At 37.0% G+C, this 25,011-nt stretch overlaps 1 protein-coding gene across 3 annotated transcripts in view; it reads left to right on the top strand.

Moving 5' to 3' along the window:
* Positions 1-25,011, top strand: part of DGKH (diacylglycerol kinase eta) — a 203,415-nt gene that overhangs the window by 154,106 nt on the left and 24,298 nt on the right. For all 3 annotated transcript variants that reach the window (XM_018056794.1, XM_018056791.1, XM_018056792.1), the window contains exons 15-22: positions 4,909-5,008; positions 7,608-7,881; positions 8,797-8,919; positions 13,680-13,805; positions 16,126-16,243; positions 17,243-17,353; positions 17,494-17,590; positions 23,814-23,921. In XM_018056794.1, the coding sequence (XP_017912283.1) occupies positions 4,909-5,008; positions 7,608-7,881; positions 8,797-8,919; positions 13,680-13,805; positions 16,126-16,243; positions 17,243-17,353; positions 17,494-17,590; positions 23,814-23,921 (1,057 nt within the window). The remainder of the gene's footprint in view (positions 1-4,908; positions 5,009-7,607; positions 7,882-8,796; positions 8,920-13,679; positions 13,806-16,125; positions 16,244-17,242; positions 17,354-17,493; positions 17,591-23,813; positions 23,922-25,011) is intronic.

Below are 25,011 nucleotides of genomic sequence, written 5' to 3'. Positions count from 1 at the left end.
TGCTGCTACTGGGTTTTTGGGTTTGATGCCTCGGCTGGCTGTTTTCTAATTAGTTGTATTGCTTTATGGTGAAATGTACAAATCTCAGCTTTGTCCCAGGCCTTAACACTTCCTATGGCCTTTTTCATCTTGGGCCAAATCCATATACTAAAGTTACTTCCTTCGGTGTTTCTTAAGTTACTTCTACAAGGAAGCTATTTGCATGTGCACTCTGGCCCTATGAGTCAAATGCTTCTTTTCAGGACATTTTAAAGGATATTTTTAGAAAACATGAGAAGTTGAAATGGGACCTTTTTAAAGGTATAAAAAGTTGCAGAGTTATTCTTCAATATAGTTAAGTAAATATTGTATTTGGCCACTCTCTTAGTTTAAAGGATGTTACAGAGCTTTGATATTGAATTTTGTGTATTTGATGTGTTTGGTTACTGCCTCTTTACTTTTTATATATTTTTTGTTTTATTTCTTAAAGAGTATAATTGACTTATAACATTTTTAAAAATAAAATTTTATGCAGAATCTCAATATTTAAGAACTAAAATTCTGTTTTGTTGACATTAATACACTGGATAGGATTAAGTTTTTGGTTATTTACAAGAAAAAATAAGCAATAAGGTTACAGGTGACAGTTTTAGTTTATATTCAATGCAGTTTCCAGTTATCTGTATTTCATGTTGGTTATATAATTGTAAGGATGCCATTTTTATCTATCAATTGAGGACAATTTCCTTACAACTATGTAACCAACATAAAATACAGAAATAGCTGGAAACTGCGTTGAATATGGTCCAAGACTTGCACAAAAAGTAGTGAATTCAAAGTTAAAAGCTAACATAGTATTGTTCTCTTACATGCTTAATGATTTGAGAAGAGTTTTAAAATTATAGTCTATATTTCTAAATGAAATTTTAATCTAGCCTTGGTGGAATCCTTGAAATATTTCTGAAAAATAGCTTGAAAATCACTGACGTAAGTCACAGTGCTGGGCCGTGTCAGTCTGAGGTCCTAGATGAGATTCAGCCATTTGCTGGCTTTGTGGCCCATGTCTGTTTTATCAAGTGTAAGAATGGAAAGAATGCCTGTCCTTCCTCCCCCATGGAACTCTTAGGGGAACTAACTTGAGGAACGAAATAAATATAGAACTTATGAAGTACAGAGTGCTGTATTAAATTATGGTGTCGTCACCTCATGTTTTACCCAACTGCATTTCACATTTTTTCTTTGACCTTGACCTGGCTCCTTGTCTAGCCTCTACTGTTTGCTTAGCTTTGGATTCCTCCCTGACTGGCTCACTTGCCTTTAAGCAGACTCTGTTCCTGTCCTGGTCCCCTCTTGTCACTCGTCCGGGAGCCCAGACCTGCCCAAGGGCCCAACCTTTGCAACTGCCGATTAAAATTCAGGGGCATTTGCCATAATGAGGTTCAAGAGAGAAAAGATGGGACTATATGCAATAACTTTGTACCAGTAATATAGTAATACTACCAGTATAGTATGTTTTTACTATGCCAGTAATATAGTACCAATATATAGTATACTTTTATACCAGTATAATATATTTTTGAGTTTTTTTTTTTTTCTTTTGGCCTCACCAAGTGGCATGCAGAATCTTAGTTCCCCAACCAGGGATCAAACCTGCATGCACTGCAATGGAAGTGCAGAGTCTTAGCTGCTGGACTGCCAAGGAAGGTCCCTACTTTGATTTTTGTTTACAGACTTTTTACAGACATATGAAAAAATTGAGACATTAGTATAATGATTTTCTACCATACCTATCACTCAGCTTCAATATTTTGTCAATATTTTGTTATCTACTCCCCACTTTCTCTTGCTGGTGTATCTAAGCAAATCCTGGAAATCATTTTATTCCACTTTCAGTTTGTATATCCAATAATTTTTTAAAAGTCTAATAAAATTAATAATAATTACTCAACTTATATTCCGTTTCTTTAACTTTCTTGAAGTTCTTTTTTTTTTTTTTTTTGAAGTTCTTTTTTTTTAAAACATTGATTCATTCAAATCAAAATCCTAACAAGGTGCAGATTGCCTTTAGGTTTTATGCCTCTAAAACGTGGAAAATCTATAATATATCTCCCTGCTTTTAAAAAATTGTGTTATTGAGGCATGACACATACACAATAAAGTGCTCAAACCACAAAGGTACAACTCAGTGCTTAGGAAAAAATAACACATTCACACTCACATTCTTCTGACCACCACCCAGATAAAATAAAGCATTTCCTTCTCTTGTTAGTGCCATTTAATTATTGAAGGATTCAGTATTGAGGCAGAACATTTCTGAAACAAACCTCCTGTTTGTTATGTTTATAGTTGTTTCATAAGATACTAATTCTCAGTAGCTTAAGCTATTTTTAACTATTTTTAAATGTTGAAAATGCTGATGAAAAAGCTGTATTTCATCAGCATAGCTAGTAAGTAGGTTAACTAATGTAGTTCATCAACACAACATTAATATCTCTTTGACTTTGAAATTTTGTCAGTCCAGTAAGACAACATGAGTTATCTTCTGAGATTCAGAAGCACTAATTAGTCATTATAGATGTCATTTATTAATAAAAATGAAAAACAGGTTACTAAGTAAATGCAGTTTGCTCTGTGGACAAAACTTCTCAGAAAACGGGATCACTAGCAGGAAACAAAATACTAAAATTGGAATCATTGTCTTAGAACCATAGAATTTTAGATTTGGGGACTATCTTAGAGATAACTTAGGCAACCCCCTTCACTGAACAGATGAGGTATGATGTATAGTCGTTAAAACTGTTTCCTCAGAGCACATAGGTAGCTAGGGATTTTAAGATACTATGCATTGATACTTGTAAATCACCTTTAATTTTTGATTTGAACTTCTTAATATCAGATTAAAAATGAAATTTTCGAGTTCTGTTAGTATGGTCCCTGCCTACCAATATGTGATCCTGTTTGGGCACCATTGCCTTATTTTTCTTACTGTAGCATTTGCATGTTTTATTGTCATTTATCTCTCATAAAAAATAAGTGAAAAACTGATAAATGACGGTACTGCTACTGATAAATATGGATCTCATAATTGAGATGATGGTGGGAACCATCAGGCATGCTAACTATAGACTTCTGTTAGGTTCAACTGAATATTCAATGCACATGTTTGTTCAACTTGAAGCAAAAACAAAACTAAAGAAATACAGTGCTGGAAATGCTTCATTAAAATAATAACTAACATTAATTAAATATGTAATTAGAAATTTTAAATATTTTTAGCTCTGTTTGAAGGTCCATGTGCCGCTTTCATTCATTTGATTTTTGTACGTGTTTTCTGGAAATCTTTATGTATTAAGGGGGAAATTGTATCAGTTGGAGAGTGTTTTTTGGGTTACTATGGTAAGTACATCTTAAACCTGTTTTTCCCCAATTTTGCAAGTTCCTGGTTGGTGTGACTTTGAAATCATACTGCTTTTAAGTATATATTTTATTTCTATTTAAAAACTCTACCCATTTAAGTATAACAAGAAGTGAATCCATTCTCTGGATTATAATAAATATCCTCTATCTTCTGGAATATGGAACTTAATGAACCATGAGATTCCTCCAGCTCAGTGGCCAGTGTTCTCCTAACACAGAATCCTAAAGTCCATAGAAGAAATTTCATAGTAGCCTGTCTTAATATTTCAAGAAATTCCATAAAAGTATTGTACATAAAACAAAGAAGACCAAATGACAGGAAACACATGCATGAATCTCCAATAAACTAGAGTCTCTGTAGAAATTTGAGTTAAAAGGGTGGTCAAAAAGGTTGAAGGTTAGGAAGTATTACCTTTTGTCCAAGTGATACCTAGAAATTGTTGCCAAAGGACAAAACAAAAATTGTTTGGAGTAATTTATTTCTTAGATGATAAATGTGAAGGTTTGGAGTGTGTGTATGTCCCCTATATCTATTGAATGGCTTGATTTCATAGTTATTTAAGTATCTGAAAACTTTATGTTGCTCACATACCAGAGAAAATTGTCAGTATAATAGAAAAAATAACTGGTGGAATCTTCTTTTTCTTAAAATTCCTCAACTTCTATCAATGTCAAAGAGAAATGCTATTTTTTAAATAGTCTGATTTTGTTTTCAAAAATCACTTTATAAGCTCCTGCCTCAGAAAGCTGCTCATACCATTCTGTCGGTTGCAGTTTTTAATCCAACACCAGTTCTAGACTTTTGACAAATTTTGTTTTTATTTCAGATGATTTTTTTTTTCTTTTTAGTCTGCTTCATGGCAAAGAAACCAAATGTAATTAAAAGAAACAAACAGAGAAACCATGTATTTCTGACACTAACAAGACCTAAATTCAATTAGTCTGCGTGGTATTGCATTGTTATCTTAAGGGGGGTGGAGAGGAGATTGGATTTACAGAGAATATAAGTCAGTTCAAGTGGCAGGCTGGTTTCCAGCACAATGTACAACTTCTTTTCTCTTCAGGAAAGATATACTTTCAAGATACGCATATAATGAATCAAGAGCAACAGGGACATCATCAGTGACAAATTTTTTGGTTTGTTTGTTCAACACTGCAATTTCTAAGAATACGTAAGACGCAGAAGATAATGTTTTATTTTTTAAATACGATCTAAAACGACTCTTCTCAAGAATTTAAAGCATTTAAATATTTGAGAAAAACTTGATATAACCTTAAAAAGACTTATTTCAGTTATGTGGAGCAAGGCTTATTCATATATCCATTTATCACTTCGAATGTCCTGAGCTGACCTAGGGCCCGCCACACAGCAAATATAAGTTTGGGTTTATAAAGCAGTGATCCTGATTTTTTCACAGTTTACTCAGTTGTGCTTATTTTTAAATATGTTTGTAAATCAAAGCAAAGCAGCTTTCTGAGTTTCCTGAATTGCACAATTTCTTTTGCTCAAAGGATACTTTGTGAGACCGTAAAGGACTTCGTTGCCAAAGTAGAGAAAGCACATGAGAAAACGCTGGAAAAAGCTGTTGCAGCCGATGCCGTGGCCAGTAAAGTAAGCGGGACACGTTCAGGGCGGGAAGGTCTTTTACAATGTGAACCTCAAACTGTGTTTTACAGCTAAATTGATTAAGTGGCTTTCCTGCCTAGGCATCTCAAGGCAAGAGAAAATTGCTTTTGTATCAGATATGAGGATTTAAAACATACGCTATTTTTTCCCTTGTTTTTGGAGTATAATTGCTTTATAATGTTGTGTTAGTTTCTGCTTTACAATGAAGTGAACCAGTTAGAGGTTTACAAATATCCCTCTTGGACCTCCCTCCCATTGGTACGTACGAAAACTGCATTGCTGAAGACCAACAATCCGAATCTGATCACTCACCCCCTTTTCCCCATTGGTTGACATTCTGAAGGAGAAATGCGCAGTAGTTGGGTCATATGGGGGAAATTGCTAGGCAGCTGGTGCTCCAGCACGGGGAGGAATGGTTTTCCATTTCCAGGCAAACCTTGGCTGCCCAAGTTCCCTGCCAGCATGGTTGTTCGGATTCCCCAGATGTTACAGTCCTCAGCATCTTTCAGGTTTCTGCCTCTTGCTTTGCCTTTTTTCTTGATAGGTACTTTTTTCCCCTTTGTGAGCTGTCTTAGGCTAAAATAAGAACAGTTTTCTGAACCCTGAAAGCCACTGTCTTTGCTTTCATTTGCTAACAACAGGGCATTCTTACAGAGGGTTTGGCTCTCTGGGGCTTTGCACAGGCATGATCTTACCCAGCTGTGGATGGTGGTTGGATTGAGTGGAAGGGAAAGAAAATAGAAATAATACATCTGAAGTTTTCAGCCTCTTTCTCGTATTTTTATTCTCTGTGGAGAGCTTCAGAAAACAGAGACCCTGTGTCATCACACGCTTTTCTCCTGACTGTTTCTGCTGTGACTTTGTCCTGGCCTGTGATCAAAAAAAGGCAGAGAGGACTGGGAATTTGTGTGGAGATAACAGGTACATTAGGCAGCGGCATCAGTAGCTTTGGGCTTCCCAGATGGAGCTAGTGGTAAAGAACTTGCCTGCCAGTAGGAGACATAAGAGACGTGGGTTCAATCCCAGAGTCGGGAAGATCCCTGGAGAAGGAAATGGCACCCCACTCCGGTAATTTTGCCTGGAGAGTGCCATGGACAGAGGAGCCTGGCGGGCTGTGGTCTTTAGGTTCTTACAGTCAGGCACGACTGAAGCAACTAAGCAGCGTGATCCATACCTTCAGTCCTAAATGTTTCCTTACCCTTAGGGATTCAGAAAAGCAGAAGGAAGCAAGGGCCCAGCACTTCTTTTCCTTTTGCATCATTATTTCCTATCCTGGGCACATTCCTTTTCTCTTTCTTTGAGCCAATAATCCCTTAAGTATTCACACTCCTTTGCAAAACCAAAGCTTTGAAGGTGTGTTTACAAGACTCAGCCAGACTCGGCGATTTGTGATGCTCCAAACAGTGCCTTAAGTTGATCACTTAAGAAATGTTTACTCAGTGTTTTGAGTGAATGCGTGTGTGCCAAGCCTCTTCATTCATATCCAACTGTTTGTGACCCCATGGACTATAGTCTGCCAGGCTCCTCTGTCCATGGGATTCTCCAGGTAAGAATACTGGAGTGAGTTCTTTGCCCTCCTCCAGGGGATCTCAGAGAAGGCAATGGCACCCCACTCCAGTACCCCTGCCTGGAAAATCCCATGGACAGAGGAGCCTGGTGGGCTGTGTCCATGGGGTCGCAGAGTCGGACACAACTGAGCGACGTCACTTTCACTTTTCACTTTCATGCATTGGAGAAGGCAATGGCAGCCCACTCCAGTGTTCTTGCCTGGAGAATCCCAGGGACGGGGGAGCCTGGTGGGCTGCTGTCTATGGGGTCACACAGAGTCGGACACGACTGAAGTGACTTAGCAGCAGCAGCAGCCAGGGGATCTTCCCAACCCAGGGGTTGAACCCTTATGTCTCCTGCATTGGCAAGCAGGGTTGTTGTTGTTGTTGTTGTTGTTGTTGTTTTACTATTTACACCACCTGGGAAGTCCATGTTTCGTCTAATGTATAGCAAATTTTGTATTATGTGTAAATTGTTTATGTAATGTGTCACTTTATCATGAAACTTTCTTTGTTTTCTTTTAAGGAAAAATAACTTTAGGAGGAGTGTAAAGATTTTTCACCCATGCAATGGAGTTTAAATAGTTCTGGAAGTATAAATCAGTAAATTTACAAAATAATTGTGCAGTTTAAAAAAAAATTAAAGTTATTTAGTCCATAGGTATCTAAAGTATAATTTATAATAGATAGCCAGTTAGTGATAACAGCTTCCCAGGTGGCTCCATGATAAAGAATCCACCTGCCAATGAAGGAGACTCGGGTTCAATCCCTGGATCAGGAAACTCTCGTGGAGAAGGAAATGGCAACCCACTCCAGTGTTCTTGCCTAGGAAATCCCATGGACAGAGGAGCCTGGTGGGCTACAGTCCATGAGGTCACAAAGAGTCGGACATGACTTAGGGACTAAACAGCAACAAAATTAATGATCAACATCAATGTAGGCATCTTTCCTCTAAAAAAATTGAAAACCATTCATTGAAACTATCACTTTCCATCTCCACTAAATGAAGATTCATCACTATGTTTTTGTTTTCTTAGTGTTCCATCCTAAATGAGAAGCTTGAACAACTGCTCCAGGCTTTGCACACAGAGTCCCAGGCAGGTCCAGTTCTCCCAGGCATCAGCCCTCTCATGGTAGAAGAAGATGCTGTGGAATCTTCCAGCGAAGAATCCTTGTGTGAGAGCAAGGAACATCTCTTGGATGACACTACAAAACCCTCTTCCCAGAAAGCTGTCAAACCAAGGGAAATAATGCTGCGGGCAAACAGTTTAAAGAAAGCAGTGAGGCAAGTCATTGAGGAGGCCGGAAAAGGTACACGTTAACAGAAGCAGCTTCTGAAGTTGGCAACATTCTTCTTGCAAGCACAAGAGAATTTTCATATTGGTCAGACTGCGTGCTCAGTTGTGTCTGACTTTACAGCCCCGTGGGCTATAGCCCACCAGGCTTCTCTGCCCATGGAATTTTCCAGGCAAGAATATTGGAGTGGGGTGCCATTTCCTACTCCACGGGATCTTGCCCCCCACCCTCCGCCAGGGATTGAACCCACAACTCTTGAGTCTCCTGCATTGGCAGGCGGATTCTTTACCACTAGCTCCAACTGGGAATCCCATTGGTCAGACTAGACACACGTTAAAAGAATTTCAGAGATAAAGTACACTGAAAATGTTAAAATAAAATTACAAATTGCTTTTAAATCATATTTCTGAAATTAAATTTTTTAACTGGAGTCTGTTACATTCTTAAAAGAAAATCAAGCCTATAAGCTATTTTGAAAATATTTTCTTAACATTTATCTCTTAAATGTTTATGTTGCTTTTTAAAGAGTTTTTATAAAAGTTCCACCTCTGTTTTAGTTTTTCTGTATTCCTGTAATATGTTTACTTAGAATTTGAAGTAATAGACTAAAACTTAACTTTGAATAATATTCAGAAACCCTTTACGAATTGTAACTTATAGTTGGACTTGTCTTTCATTCTCGAAGTTCTTAGATTAAATTTTTCTCTTCTGCTAAAAATATAGTTTTGAGATTTTAAAATATTTCCTTCTATAGTCTCTAGTATTAATACTTAACAGACATCACATGACCCCAGAGTTCACTGCCAATCAGTGCTTATTTGTGAATGGGAAATTTCTTTGAGTTTATATTTCAATTTTATAAGAATACGTTAATATTTATGGACCTTATTTTTGCTCATTCGAACATATTTCTCCTCTTGCTACTTAAAGTGATGGATGACCAGCCAGTTCACTCCTCTGAACTAGTTAATCAGTCATTCGATTATGATAGCACAGAAACAGATGATTCCAAAGATGAGTTAAAAGAAGATGATGCGAAAGATTCATTAACTGGTAAGAAAACTGTGATAAGATTATTTTGGGATTAGATAAAATGTAACTCTGCTTTCTGTTTTCGAACGGCTTCTTAGTATGAAATAAACTATTTGCATTTTTATTTTAACGAGGTTTTTCAGAAATTAAAGCTTAGGTATTCATGCATGCTGAAATAATGAAGGTAACGTTGTTTAGACTATTGTCAGGTACTCTCGCATCCCTTTTTATCACTTAATCTGGAAATCATCATCATAAAGTAAGAATTTGGGGACCAAACATGGCTAAATATCTTAATTTTCCTCTAGGAAGAGTAACTACCAAAACTGAAGATTTTAACTTGTTTTAGCTTTCAGATTTCTTTGAGAATAATATGGAAGCTGCAGGCCTCACAAGCATAAAACGTGGCATTTAAATAATTCTTTGGTCCCTTGAGTTCTGTTGATTAGCCTAGATGGTTGATAATCCTTATTGCTAAATTAAGTTTTTAAATCATAGGACATCTAGTTACAACCCTGTCTCTACTGAAGTTATTTTTGCCAGGGAATTAACATGTAGTTGCTTAAAGACTATTAACTATTTCTCTACTTTTCCAGTTTTAAATGAAGATGAATTTATACTTATAATTTTTCATGTTGAATAAGGGAAAAGGTATTAATTTACTAGAATATAAAACAAGCAGAATTATTAATGAAGGCAAGAAGATAATATGAATATAATTAACATAGTACAAATGAAAATTAATACTATTATATCACAACTGTTTGCAATCATTAAATTTTTGCTTATACTTTTATTATATGTAAACTTGGGTAGATTACTTAAGTTCTCTGTGATGTCCTCATTTGTAAAATGGGGGTAATAACATACCTACTTTTTTGTGATGTTTAAATAAGTTAACACCCATTCAACTTAGTCGTGTCTGACTCTTTGTGACCCCATGAATCACAGCACTCCAGGCCTCCCTGTCCATTACCAACTCCCAGAGTTCACTCAGACTCACATCCATTGAGTCAGTGATGCCATCCAGCCATCTCATCCTCTTTCGTCCCCTTCTCTTCCTGCCCCCAATCCCTCCCAGCATCAGAGTCTTTTCCAATGAGTCAGCTCTTCACATGAGGTGGCCAAAGTACTGGAGCTTCAGCTTTAGCATCATTCCTTGCAAAGAACACCCAGGACTGATCTCCTTCAGAATGGACTGGATGGATCTCCTTGCAGTCCAAGGGACTCTCAAGAGTCTTCTCCAGCACCACAGTTCAAAAGCATCAATTCTTCGGTGCTCTGCTTTCTTCACAGTCCAACTCTCACATCCATACATGACCACAGGAAAAACCATAGCCTTGACTGGACGGACCTTTGTTGGCAAAGTAATGTCTCTGCTTTTGAATATGCTGTCTAGGTTGGTCATAGCTTTCCTTCCAAGGACGAAGCGTCTTTTAATTTCATGGCTGCAGTCACCTCTGCAGTGATTTAGGTGCCTAGAATAGCTGTGGATACATTGTGCTGAGAAGGAATGTTTGCTGTCAGTGTCACGATTATGATTACTGCTACTGCTTCTGCTGTTGTTGCTCCTAACTACACGAACTTTGAAAGACTAGTTCTTAATTGTATTTAAAACTCCTAGAAACTTTGAAACTGGACCATATTATAGACCTCATGTGTCTGACCTATAACCAGTTCTTTCATATTTTACAGCATCTTTTTTGACCTTATTTTAGAACTTTTTAGACCTTTTTCTGGAGAAGGAACTGGCAACCCACTCCAGTACTCTTGCCTGGAAAATCCCATGGACGGAGGAGCCTGGTGGGCCGCAGTCCATGGGATTGCAAAGAGTTGGGCACAGCTGAGCAACTTCACTTTTCACTTTCATGCGTTGGAGAAGGAAGTGGCAACCCACTCCAGTGTTCTTGCCTGGAGAATCCCAGGGACGGGGAAGCCTGGTGGACTGCCGTCTGTGGGGTCACACAGAGTCAAACATGACTGAAGCGACTTAGTAGACCTTTTCCAGTACATAACCCAGTTATATTAATTTAACCTTTGACCTTTTCGACCTTAAATGGCCCGTTGCAGAATATAATCCAGTGCAGGCATATTTTACACTCCTGACCAATGGTCATTGAGCCTTGGATTACTCACTGTCACCACAACCCACACTCATTGTTGTAGTTCAGTCTCAAGCCGTGCCTGACTCTTTACAGCCCCATAAACTGCAGCACGCCAGGCTTCCCTACCCTTCACTATCTCCTAGAGTTTGCTCAAACTCATATCCATTGATTCAGTGATGGCTTCCAACCAGCTCATCTTCTGTTGCCGCCTCTCCTCCTGCCTTCATTCTTTCCCAGCATTAGGGTCTTTTCCATAAGTCAACTCTTCGCATCAAGTGGCCAAAGTATTAGAGCTTCAGCTTAAGCATCAGTCCTTCCAATGAATATTCAGGGGTGATTTCTTTTAGGATGGACTGGTTGGATCTCCTTGCAGTCCAAGGGACTCTCAAGAGTCTTCTCTGGCACCATAATTTAAAAACATCAGTTCTTTGGCAATCAGCCTTCTTTACAGTCCAACTCTCACATCCATACATGACTACTGGAAAAACTATAGCTTTGACCATACAGTCCTTTTTGGCAAAGTGGTATCTCGACTATTCAATACACTGTCTAGGTTTGTCATAGCTTTTCTTCCAAGGAGCAAGCATCTTTTAATTTCGTGGCTGCAGTCACCATCTGCAGTGATTTTGGAGCCTGCTGTCATGATCAGCTCTAATTGTTAGAAAGTTTTTCTTCTGTCAACGTATGAGCTCTCTATTTTCTTCCTTAAATTTCTACCCACGGTTACGTTATTATTAAAAAACGTTTTGTACGTTCATGTTAAGAGAAACAACTACTGACATCTGCTTCATGGTTCAGTTTTACAGGCATCATTTCATGATATTGCAGATTGCTCTTCCAGGGGACAGCCCTTACTGAAAACAGCCTTCAGGGCATCATATTCCTTTCCACACATTGCATATTCTTTTTCCAGATTCTGTCTAGTAAATTATTTTACCAATCTAACGTGACCATTTTAAACCTTTTGTTTTTCTCATTAACGGTCAATATGATGCCCCATTAAAACATAAGGCCCCATTTGGAGCAGCATCTTCCAGGTATTTCTGTAATGTAATAGCACACCAGTACTCATACACTCCTCCTTCTGGACGTAGTGAATGGCTCTTTGGAGGACTGCATTTTCAGCACTCATTGGTTTTGGTTTTCCAACCACCTACCATGCCGTCCTACTATACTGTCATGAATTTGATGCTTCCATTGTAGTCTGCAAAGAAAACCAAAAAAATAGAGATAGAATGACATAGATATTGTTATTGAAATAAGCATAGATTATGCAAGTCTTTATGGTGCAGCATTTGTTCTTAATTTTTGCCTAGTATTCCAGTTTATTGGGCATCAGTATCTGGAAGAGTGTTTTCTAAGTTAAATCATTAACTTTCTGAAGCACATTCGTTATATTATCATTGAATAATTTAATTATTTGTATGTCTGAGATGTGCAAAATACACATTAATATGATCAATGATATGGTACATTTAAGAAGAGCCATGAAACAGTAATTTAGTTACCTGTAGTGAAACATCAATCTTGGTCACTAGAATACTGTCTGGATTTTTATCTGAGATGAATATCAAAAGGTTGTTTTTATAAGAAATTAGTTCCAGGGCTCCCATCTGTCCCAAAAAAAAAAAAAAAAGAGTTCTGTTCTGTTCCTTTTCCTTAGTGCAACTGGACAGTTTTTGAACAGAGAGATGAGAGTGTAAGATAAATATGGTTAGTTTGTAATTAGTCTTAGGCAAAGTAAAGATAATAAGGTTTTAGAGTATTTTTAAATTGAGTTTGAGGATTACTGTTTCTTTTAAACACCTGCCAACTGCTCCTAAATTAGTTAAAGATACTATTTGATCTCCATTAAATTGTGCCAGTTTAGGTAGAATTAAATCTCTTTTTATTGTTTACTTTGAGAATAATTCTGTTTTGGAATAATTTTTTTTAATGAGCTTTTATAAGGATATGGTAGAACTGGTTTCTTTGAGTAAATGGTTAATTGAGACATAAAAGTATATTGATTTCATTTGAAAAAATAACATTTTTCCTCTGGGAATTACATTAATTACATTTGATTATTTCCTCAACATTTTTGAGAAAAGGATTGCATTGGTAATATACACTACAATATATATGTTCCATTTTCAAAGATTGTCAGGTGTCAAAATTTCCTTTCTTTAAATATGGATTGCTCACTTTCAGATTAGTAGTGTCTTTGACCTTTAATTATGGTAAAAAGTGAAAATGTTAGTTGCCCAGTCATGTCCAACTCTTTGTGAGCCCATGGACTGTAGCCCACCAGGCTCCTCTGTCCATGGGCATTCTCTAGGCAAGAATACTAGAGTGAGTTGCCATGCCCTCCTCCAGGGAATCTTCCTGACCCAGGGATCCAGCCCTGGTCTCCTGCATTACAGGTAGATAGTTCACTGTCTGATCCTATTGATCATCATCTATTTAAAATGAGAGATCAATACAGCTACCTGTGACACATTCCTTCCACATGGTAAATCCCAAGAAAATGAATAGAAAATGGTTTTAAAAAAAAAAGGTAAACACAAGGTAATATTTTCAGTTCTACTGATTAAACATGTATGAAATTATTTTATGGCATCAAGTGTATAGAGACGTGGTTGTTTTTTAAGACAACTATATCAGTATCTGTTTTTAATCTGGACTTTTTGCCCACAGTTAAAGGTGCACTTCGGTCTCCGGATGGCCGGGCTGGTCGTTCCCAAACTGACTCTGGCCCTGGTGCCCCTGTGGCAGCCAGCAAGGAAAACCTCCCTGTGCTCAATACCAGAATAATTTGCCCAGGTAGTACTGACTGTGAAACATGGTGTATTTTTAAGTATTTCTGTGAAAATGTATAAGTACTCATCTTCCTGAACTGTATAGAAATGTACTCATAAAGTGTACATTAAGAGAGTGTTCTTAGTACTTTTATTAATCGAAGTCCAGATCCTTAGACTGTGGTGTGTAAAAGAATTGCCTGGAAACTCTTAGAAAGCATATTCCTGGCCCCTGACCTGAGAAATTTTGATTGAGTAGCTCTAGAGTGGAACCCAGAAATCTGAATTTAAGTTCTAAGGTAAATTTGATCTTATATTTAGCCAACTTTTAAGTATCCCTATAGCCTTTCTCTTAGTTTTAAGCCACAAGTATCTATAGTTATTTTTAGACTGATAATAGTGCATCATTTTGAAATATCTGAGGCATCTGTTTCAGCCCCAATAAGGGCTTGGGATTTAGGATAGTATTAGTGGAAACTGAAGGATGTGTCTGGAAGTGGAGGGAGTTAAATGTAAATGTCTCAGAGATCTCCTTAAATACCATTTGTTTGCCTTAGTGAAAACTTTCCAAATTCATTCCAAAGTAGTTTGGAACCTAGATTACACCCTAAAAATCAGTCTCTTCTACAAATGATTTTTTGAAGGTGTATCACAATTCAAGAGTAATATTTGGAGACTTTATTATTGTTTATTATAGTCAAAAAGTCAAAACAACCCAAATATTCATCAGTTGATGAATGGAGAAGCAAAATGTGGTGTGTCCATACCATGGCATATTACTCAGTCATTAAAAAGGATGAACCACTGATATATGCTATAACATAATTACCCTTGAAAACATTATGCCAAGCCAAAGAAGCTCAACCCAAAAAGGCACATATTATATGATTCCATTTACATAGCATGTCCAGAAGAGTCCAGTCTATAGAGAAAGAGATCGTGGTTTAATGGTTTCCAGGATCTAAGACATGGGGGCCCTGGAAGGAATGGAAAATAACTTCAAACCCATATGGGGTTTCTTTCAGTGGTAATAAAAAGTTCTGAAACAGGTAGTAATGATCATTGAACAACTTTGTGTATGTAAAACTTAATTATATACTTTAAAGGGGTGAATTTTATGGTATGTGAATTATATCTTAATGAAAATATTAAAGTATAAATGATAAATCCAGGACACATTTGGTTCCGGAAAGGATTCTAAGTTTAGAGGTCCTTTCTCTCTTCAAACCTGGACCCTTCTGGATGGAAACTGTACATATGGCTCACCTTGAAACATTTTAGAAAATACTATGCTTTTCTTTGGGGCATCTGAATTATGACTCTTCATCTTTTCAAGCTGTTTTTCTCTCACCAGCATGGTGGTTTTGTTCATTTATTTACTTATTTAGATGTAAAGAGAACTGGCATAGCCGTTGTATATTGGAAACTATGAGAGTAAATGACAGAATAAAGTTAGTCTTGATTATTTGATAATCAGCTAAAACTTTGTAACTAAAATAATGAACATTTCTAAGAGGAGCGCTTTGTTGAAGAAAGGAATGTTTAGCTAAAGAAAGGACTTTGTTTCCTAATTTCCTAGTGTTTCTCAATTGCAAAACATACTTTTCTTCACTATTCTTTCATTTCTGTCTGTCTGTTCCCTGGGGTCCTTATTCCTTAGTGCTTCTGGCCTTAACATTCGGTTTGGTAAATCATAAAACTCATTAGCTTTGAATATTATAACTAGTTAGTAGAAAGCTAACTAGTTGTTGAAATAAATGTGAAGTTTTGCATATTTAGAGGTAAGATGCTTCATTTTTATGTTCAAGACATATGTATTCTTCTAAAATCCATAAATACCTAGGTTTAATATTTTACTCCTTATTCTTGGCACCAACACTGAGCTTGCACCCTTGTATGTCAGCATTTTTACTTGAGTATTATTGTCTGTGCTTTGAGAGTGTGAAAATGATAACTGTGACATTCTGGATAATTTGGCCTTTGTTGTAAATTCCTTACAGACTTCCTACCTTCTTTGCTAAGCAGTGAAAAGGAAGCAGTGGTTACTTGTTGAAATTACAGAATCATTGATGGTAAATAAGAAACTGTCACGAAGCGACTCCTATTTAGGTCCTTATCTCTTTCGCTTTTTATGACAACAGATCATATAAAGGAGCATCAGAAACCTTGTATTTACCAATATCATAATCCTTAGTTTTGATTAATGAGAACAAACACTGAAAAGCGTGGAGACATTTTGCTCCATGCTTTGGGAGCAAGATGTTTCTGATGAAAACTAAAAACAATGGATTGGCTCTTTCTGTTTTTCTCTTAATGTGTGATCCTGTATTTTTTTTTCTGGCCAGGTTTAAGAGCAGGACTAGCTGCCTCAATTGCTGGAAGTTCTATTATCAACAAAATGTTGCTAGCAAATATTGACCCTTTTGGTGCAACGCCATTTATTGACCCAGACCCAGATTCAGTGTAAGAATATACTTTTGCATATATTTTGTTTTGGCTTTCCTTGTTTCTGTTTTATATGAATGGTGACATTTAAAATACATTACAATAAAAATAGTCCCACATCCAAAAAAAGAATCATCAGAAAATTTCAAAAGTTGATGATGATGAATACATTAACATATGTGAAATACAGTGGTTTTTAATGATCTAAGGTAGGTCCCTTCCAGCCTATAGTCTCGGATACCAAGCCAATGGCAAAATGAGTCACAGCTGTATACACTTTTCCCTGGAATGTTTTATTTATCAGTGCCTTCATAATCGTAATTTTGCTGTTCCTTTCACCTCATTTTTTTTTCTCAGCCTTGCCAATTCTGCCATCTTTCCACATTCAATGTCAAGGTGTGCTTATTTCGGGGAGTTTCTGGCTCACACTGATCCCTTCCCTTCTTAAAATTCCTTTAAAACATCAGTTGTTCAAATATGTACTGAATCTTTGTTTTACTTCCATATTTAATTTTGCTTTTTTATGTCTCATTTCTCTAATGACACTCCTGAAGGAGTGTACCACACTCGTTTGTACTTTTTTTAAGCACCTAGAAGAAGGGACTAATCTAGTTGTTTTCTGCTTAATAAATATTCAGTAAAAGTGCAAGTGTGGAGGAGACTTTCTGACCAAAAAAAGAGTATTAGCATCTGACTGTGAGGCCCTCTCATTTATGTGTGTAGTGAGGGGCTTACATCGGAAGTAGAAGAACTAAGATTTTGTTACAATTAATAGAAAAAGCATTACCACTACTGTGTCCACTTCCCCTGCCCGCAGTCCCATTAGGTCACTGGTTCTGAAATTTACGACACACTGGGGCATGCACATGGCTCATAAACAAGAAATGATTCCTGGTAAACTTTCCCCTTTTCTATAGGAAATGTAAGCTTAAATGATGTCAAGCGTTATTTCGTGTGCAAATTGTAATTGTTGTTATGAACCTGAAATTGACTTTCATGTACTTTTCCTTATTGTAGAGATGGCTATTCAGAAAAATGTGTCATGAACAATTACTTTGGGATTGGATTAGATGCAAAAATTTCATTAGAATTTAATAATAAGAGAGAGGAGCACCCTGAAAAATGCAGGTAATTTGGATAATAGTGATAATGTAATTACACAAAGGCAATTCTACTTTAATTTCATTCATTACCTCTTTGGCTCACTCTGCCTTTAAAGGGTAAATAAATAATAGTTATAGAAATTCTCCACCAACGTTTATTTTCAGAAGCCGAACTAAAAACTTGATGTGGTATGGAGTACTTGGAACTCGGGAATTATTACAAAGATCATACAAGAATTTGGAACAGAGGGTTCAACTTGAAGTAAGTTCATCTTGATAGTAAAGAAATTTCAGATTATCTTGCAAGATTTATTTGTGGAGCTGATTTGGCCTTAACTGTTCTCTTGAATGGGCTCCCCTGGTAGCTCAGATGGTAAAGAATCTGCCTGCACTGCAGGAAATTCCAGTTTGAACCTTGGGTTGGGAAGATCCCCTGGAGAAGGGCATGGCTACCCACTCTAGTTCTTGCCTAGAGAATTCCATGGACAGACCAAGGGGTTGCAAAGAGTCAGACATAACTAAGTGACTAACACTTAGGACATTTAGGGCACACTTTATTCTCTTGAATAGTGCTTAAGCACTAGAGGGGAAAAAAAATAAAAGTGGTTTTCTACTTTATGCCAAAGGAGGTATTAGACACTGGATATGAGTGATACACTTAATTACCATTATCATTAGATCCTGAAATTTAGATGTTTCTATGAAATTGAGGGTTCCCCATGAAAAGGCCAGACCATGGAAGTGTGTGTATACATAGGACAGCATTTTTTCAATTTATTTATTTTTAATTGGAGGATAATTGCTCTACATTGCTGTGTTGGTTTCCGCCATACATCACCATTAATCAGCCATAGGGTATACCTATGCCCCCTCCCTCTGGAACCTCCCTCCTAGGGTAGCATTTTTATGAGATTTTTTTTTTCACTTAACTTTCCAAATTCTAACTTGGTTCTATAATGCCTGAAGTTTCATAAATCCCTGAAAATACCATTCACAGTATATAGAAAATTTTAAGTTAAATGTATACTTTGTTCCAATTAATTCTAACAACAAGTTAATAAAATCAAAAGAGATTCTGAGCATTTACATTTTCTAGTTTTTTTTTTTTGTTTTTACTAATTTAAATAGGATGATAAGGACAGCAGAAGTTCTTTAATCTGGTAACAGAAGAAAGAAGATAGAGGACATGGCTCTGAGAAGTGTCCTGTATGTGTGTGCTTAGTGGCCCAGTCGTGTCTGACTTTTTGCAAACCCATGGACTATAGCCCCCCAGGCTCCTCTGTCCATGGGGATTCTCCAGGCAAGAATACTAGAGTGGGTTGCCATGCCCTCCTCCAGGGGATCTTCCCAGCCCAGGGATCCAGCATTGAAGGCAGATTCTTTACCAACTAAGCCACCAGGGAAGCCCCGAGAAGTGTACTCATTTCTTAGGGTATTATTTTCTTTCACCTTTGGTCCAGAGCTCACTGTTTATGATAGGCTTGTCTCTCCTATCTTGTATCTTTTTATAACCGGATATTTTAAGTTGAGGTATAGACTGCATACAGTGAAAGGGAAATTGTTGGTCGCTCCATTTTCTCCAACTCTTTACGACCCCATGGACTGTAGCCCACCACATTCCTCAGTCCATGGGATTCTCAGGGCAAGAATACTAGACTGGGTTGCTACTTTCTTCTCCCGAGAGATCTTCCCAACCCAGAGATCGAACCCCAGGTCTCCTGCATTACAGGCAGACTCCTTACTGTCTGAGCCACCAGGACAGATCTTAAGTTGACAGCTCAAGGAATTAAACAGAATGTTTTTTATTTTAGTTGTTATCTTAATAGTGGAATGTGGACCAAAGAGGTGTCTGGCTCATTCATTATCAACTAAAAGTCCTAGCAAAAATAAACGCATTCTACCTGCCACTCTAGAGCACAGCTGTGTGATCCACTGGTTTGATTTATCATTGCTTATGAAATTAAAATAGATGTTCCTGGCTGGAAAGGTACAAAATCAGGAAGGCTCATACTCTGTAAATGCTATTGTTGGCCACCCCATCCATTGCTCAACTTGGGTTCTTGCCTATGGATTGCCTATATAGTCATTTTCCTTATTCATGTCCCCTAGTCAGCTACACTCTGCTTAAGGATGGGTAAGAAGCTGTGTTCATCTTTGTTAACCCCATAAGCTTGCACAGGTCCTGGCCCTGACTTGAGAGGGAAGCAGAGAGGCAAATGATTATTTACATAATTTGTTAGGTGTTGTGTGGTCAAGACCCATAGCTGGCCATCTTTAGGATTTGGGGAACTGTCCAGAGTGAGAATGACTGGATTGCTTTATTTCTAGGAGAGCCTTCAGGTCTTCAGAAGTTCTGTTTCTGTCCTTTTTGATTGATGGTCCAAATTCTGAACAGTATCCTACACAGCTGCTTTGTAATCCCCATTAAGCAGAGGTTCTTAACAATTTTTGACCTGTGAACCCTTTTGGCACGCTAGTAAAAACTATGGACCCCTTCTCGGAATATTGTTTTTAAAGCACTCTTTAAATATATATAGACACAAAATAAAATAATATTGAAATAAATTTACAAAATATTTTTAAAGCATTGTAGAGTAATATATTTGTTTCTTTATCGCTACATCCAATGACAAAAATCTAGTGGTATATATAATAGTAAGCGCGGGCTTCCCTGGTGGCTCAGATAGTAAAGAATCTTCCTGCAATATGGAAGACCCAGGTTCAGTCCTTGGGTCAGGAAAATCCCCTGGACAAGGGAATGGCAACCCACTCTAGTATTCTTGCCTGGAGAATTCCATGAACAGATGAACCTGGTGGGCTACAGTCCATGGGTTGCAAAGAGTCAGACACAACTAAGTGACTAACACTTCACACTTTGACCATTACTTTTGAAGTAATGATGAACATAAATGATACTAAAAGATATCTGAAACATCTGTAATATAATACAAAATATTGGTTTCTATTGTGATAAAGTCACAAGTACTGTATTGCCAATGTGTGGTTTGTTGTCTACATTTATAATTGAATGCATTGCTAGATTTCAGAGATTGCTGACTATGAGAGATATGTTTTTACCATTCCAGTTAACAGACAGTGAATCTATCCATGGACCCTTGGTTTTTGAACCTCAGGTTCAGAACTTGATATAATTCTGAGCTGATACAGAAATTTATATTCAGTGATTAAAAGGAAAGTAAATTTAGGAAAACAAGATAGGTGAAAGCATCTTGTTAATATGCATAAAAGGTAAAGTAGAAAAATTAAGAGAATTCTTTGCTATAGTTAAAAATAAACCAACAAAACATCTGCTACTCCTGAGGACCATGGAAGGTCCATTGTTTAAAAATTAATTTCCTTGATGTTGGATCACTTGGGATAAAGGTGGAGAAGAGAGACGCGGGGCTTAGGGAATTTTTCTCAGAAAGATCCCTTTTCACCAAGTGCCAGTCACTGGCCAAAAAAAATCTCAACTTTTTGCTCAGGAGTCTGCCTTCCCCTGTTGTGTTGTATAGAGGTCATGTGTTGACTTTGAGTTTGCACAAAGCAAAGACCTTGGCCCTGGCTTTTCCAACTGCAAAATGGATAAAATAATGCTTATGTGCAGAATTATAATTCATTGATATGAGAAATCACAGTTTATTATTTTTTTTAATTTTATTTATTTTTTTATTTTTAAAATTTTAAAATCTTTAATTGTAAGAAATCACAGTTTAAACTGTAAAGAATTAATGCAAATATAAACCCTGTTTTTCAAGCCATATGCCCTGTGAATCTGATAGGTATGAAGATTTAGAACCTTTGAATGACATTTATAATCCTCTCTACAATCATGGGAATGCCAGAAACATAGAATAATGTTGTAATATCAAATTTTATAATTTTTAGAGCAGAAATACCTTTGACCTATGAACGAAAAATGTCATTAAGATTCAAATTTTTTTCTTAAAGATGACTTTTTTGTCCAGATATACCTAATTTACATGCATCAAGCAGCTTGTTCTAGATTTTAAGTGAAGTAATAATCAAATACTGGAGAAGGAAATGGCAACCCACTCCAGTATTCTTGCCTGGAGAATCCCAGGGACAGGGGAGCCTGGTGGGCTGCCGTCTATGGGGTTGCACAGAGTCAGACACGACTGAAGTGACTTAGCAGCAGCAACAGCAATGATCAAATACTGTTTTGAGTCCTTTAAATACTAAGATACATGAAGGAGAAAAACAATGTTCACCCGTAATCCTTAATAAAATATAACAAAGAGTTGTTTAATTCATATTTTTTTGTAATTTCACATATTTCCATAATCTCATAACAGTTGTTTCCATAATTTGTTAAAATTGGCTTACAGTAATTTCTATCTTTGTTTAGTTCATTCAATAATAATGATTATAGCTACATTTTAAGTCATGTTACATAATAATCGAGGGCTTCCCTGGTGACTCAGTAATAAAGAATCTGCCTGCCAATGCAGGAGACCCAGGTTCAATCCCTGGGTTGGAAAGATCCCCTGGAGCAGGAAATGGCAAACCACTCTAGTATTCTTGCCTGGGAAATCCCATGGAGAGAGGAGCCTGACAGGCTGCAGTCCATGGGGTCAGAAAAGAGTCAGACACGACTGAGTGACTAAAGAGCAACAAAAATAATAATTGAAGCTTCCTGAATGTTTTCTACATATTATGTTTAATACTTAAACTTTATGAGAGTTATCATTCTTTATGAGGCAAGTATTATTAATTTCAGAATTAAATTTATTAAAATTTATTTCATTTTAAGTCACTTACCTCATTAAAATCAAGCAGTTGGTATCTGGAGAAGCCAAAACTTCAACTCCAGTTTTTTTCCCCATAAAACATTAATTTGTAATTATAACTGAAAAAACACATTTATTGACTCCCTACTATGTGTTATAGATGTTTTCTTGTCCCACACCTTGTTGGCCACACTGTGGACGAAATTTTATTAGCCCATTTTCCAGATGAGCAAAATGAATCTCTGAAAGTCTAAGGTATTTGACCAAATAAGTGACAGAATTCAAAACAGGCCCACTGTCTTCCCATATTTCCTAATGAAAGGAGCTGAAAAGCAAACACTAATCAGAAAAAAAGTGTAACTGCAGTTTTAAAGCATTTTGCAGCATCATGAACAAGTGGAAATAGGAGATTAGAGAAGATTATACAAAAAATATAACACTGCTGAATTTACTCCTGAATCTGAAAGAAACAGTTGAGTCAGGTGACCCTAATTTATTGAATCTGTACTGCTCATACTTTCCCTGAGACTATATAAATGGACACTAAACTCTTAACCCTGGGTGTTTTCCTAATGGATGTGTGTTAAATTCAGCAAAGTATATGGAGCATTTGACATTTTCATCTTATGCCATATTATGCTTGCAAATAGTATATTTGTTGATAAAATCTTTAAGAACTGCTCTGAATTTTTTTAGTATTCCTTTTATATTTATGAAGATATCATTTTTCCATTTCCTTTGTGACTCATATGACTTTTTTCTAAAGCACACAAAAATATTAGTTCAGTTGAGTTCAGAAAAGGTTTATTGTTCAACTGAATACTTTATGTTCATTCATTTATCAAACACTCACTGAGCACCTGCTATGTGCTGGGAACCGCCCTAGGTGCCCAGATACAGTTTGAGCCTTTGACTGTGTTGTCATGCAAAGGAAAGGAAAGGTTAAAAACACCTTGTGGAGGTTAGTGTTAGGAAGTATTCGCAGTTACTTAAAATTTTTGAAAAGTGGGTTCAGACCAGATTCTCATTTGTTCTAGAGGTTGAAAATCATTTTCATTGGGCATTAAAATGGAATTTTTATAAAATTACATTAATTATTTTTTAATTTTTAGTTTAATTTGAGAACTAGTAAAAATACAACATCTGTTTTAAGTATGACATCTGCAGACTCCTTGCTTTCAAGACAAAGGCTAAATCCTTCTCTTCAGCAAGAACTTACTCATGTGTGACTCAGTGGTAAAGAATCCGCCTGCTAGTACAGGAGGTATGGGTTTTGATCCTTGGGTCAGGAAGATCCCCTCGAAAAGGAAATGACAACCCACTCCAGCCTGGAGAATCCCATGGACAGAGGAGCCTGGTGGGATAAAGTCCATAGGGTCACAAAGAGTCAGACACAACTGAGCAACTAAGCATAGCACAGCATATTATATATATATGTGATATATATATATATGTACATGTATATATATATCACATTTTTAATCCATTTATTCATCAGTGAACACTGAGGTTGGTTTATAAAACACTTTTTTTCTATCTGTTTTTCTGTAACAACTTCTGCTATGATTATTTACTCTGTAAAATTTTGTAAATTAAAAAATAAAACGTGTAGGAATATATTCACAGGAAAGCTGCCGTCACCACCACTTTCCTCCATTGTCCTTGGTCTTCTACTGTCTTCCAAACTTGTGGTTCTGCTCTTTGGATCTGACCTCTCAGCTTTTGTCCTTACAGTGCGACGGGCAGTATATTCCTCTCCCCAGCCTGCAAGGAATAGCAGTGCTGAACATCCCCAGCTATGCCGGAGGCACTAACTTTTGGGGTGGAACTAAAGAAGATGATGTAAGTATTCCCTGGCTCTGTCTAGAAGTTGCCCACATTCCTTGGCATGAGGTCCCTCCCTGCATCCCCATAGCTGATGGAGGCGGTTGCTTCCTTGTCATGTTGCATCACTCTGATCTCTTCTGCCTCCTGCTTCCACTTATAATGACGTCTGTGATTACACTGGGCCCACCCCAGTCATCCAGGATAATCTCCCCATCTCAAGGTCCCTAATTCAATCACATCTGCAAAGGCTCTTTTGCCGTGTAAGGTGACATTCCCAGGTTCCAGGAATGAGGACACGGGCATTTTGGAAGGCAGAGAGGGGAATATTATTCTGCCTACCAAAATACTTTTCTGTATCTTTGCTTTTCTAAATTTGTATTTTATTACTGTTTTAATTTTTAGAAATGTCAAAGGGCTCACTTGGTTGTTGAGGTATATGGTTATTTCTGTTTTTATACTCTTCTTTAGTAAAAAAGATCAAACACAACCTAAGAAATGCAGTTGTTCTCAAGATGAGAGATGACACTTATTAATGTGTATATAACAATAAAACTGGAAAGTTTACCATGGTCTTTGAAGAGTCATATACGCTGAATGATAGGCCCTTTGACTTGAGGCTTATGATGTAATGGCTCTCACTGAAACAATTTCTCAGAGCTCTTAAATGTGCAGGCAGGGATTAAGGTATAAAATAAATTGGAAAATATTTGTAATTTTCATAATATGAATATATTCCAATCCTATTGGAGTATAGAAATTTAAATTAGCAACCAGTTGTCAGCCCACCATCACTCTTAAATATTTCAAGAAGAAGAAATCAGTGAGATTGAGATAAATAAAGCTAATATTTCTTGAACCCCTACTAGGTAGGCAGACAGTGTTCTGAGAGTTTCACATTCATAACTTAATAACCCACATTTAAAAAATAAAATTTTTAAATGTATTTATTTTTTATTTGAAGGATAATTGCTTTACAGAATTTTATTGTTTTCTATCAAACAGCAGTATGAATCAGCCATAGGTGTACATATGTCCCCTCCCTCTTGAACCTCTTCCCAAGCTCCTCCCAATCACTCCTCTAGGTTGATACAGAGCCCCTGTTTGA

The sequence above is a fragment of the Capra hircus genome, chromosome 12 (assembly GCF_001704415.2).
Source record: "Capra hircus breed San Clemente chromosome 12, ASM170441v1, whole genome shotgun sequence".
Lineage (NCBI taxonomy): Eukaryota > Metazoa > Chordata > Mammalia > Artiodactyla > Bovidae > Capra > Capra hircus.
Note: the sequence above shows the minus strand (reverse complement) of the source record. Positions and strands in the feature narration are given on the sequence as shown.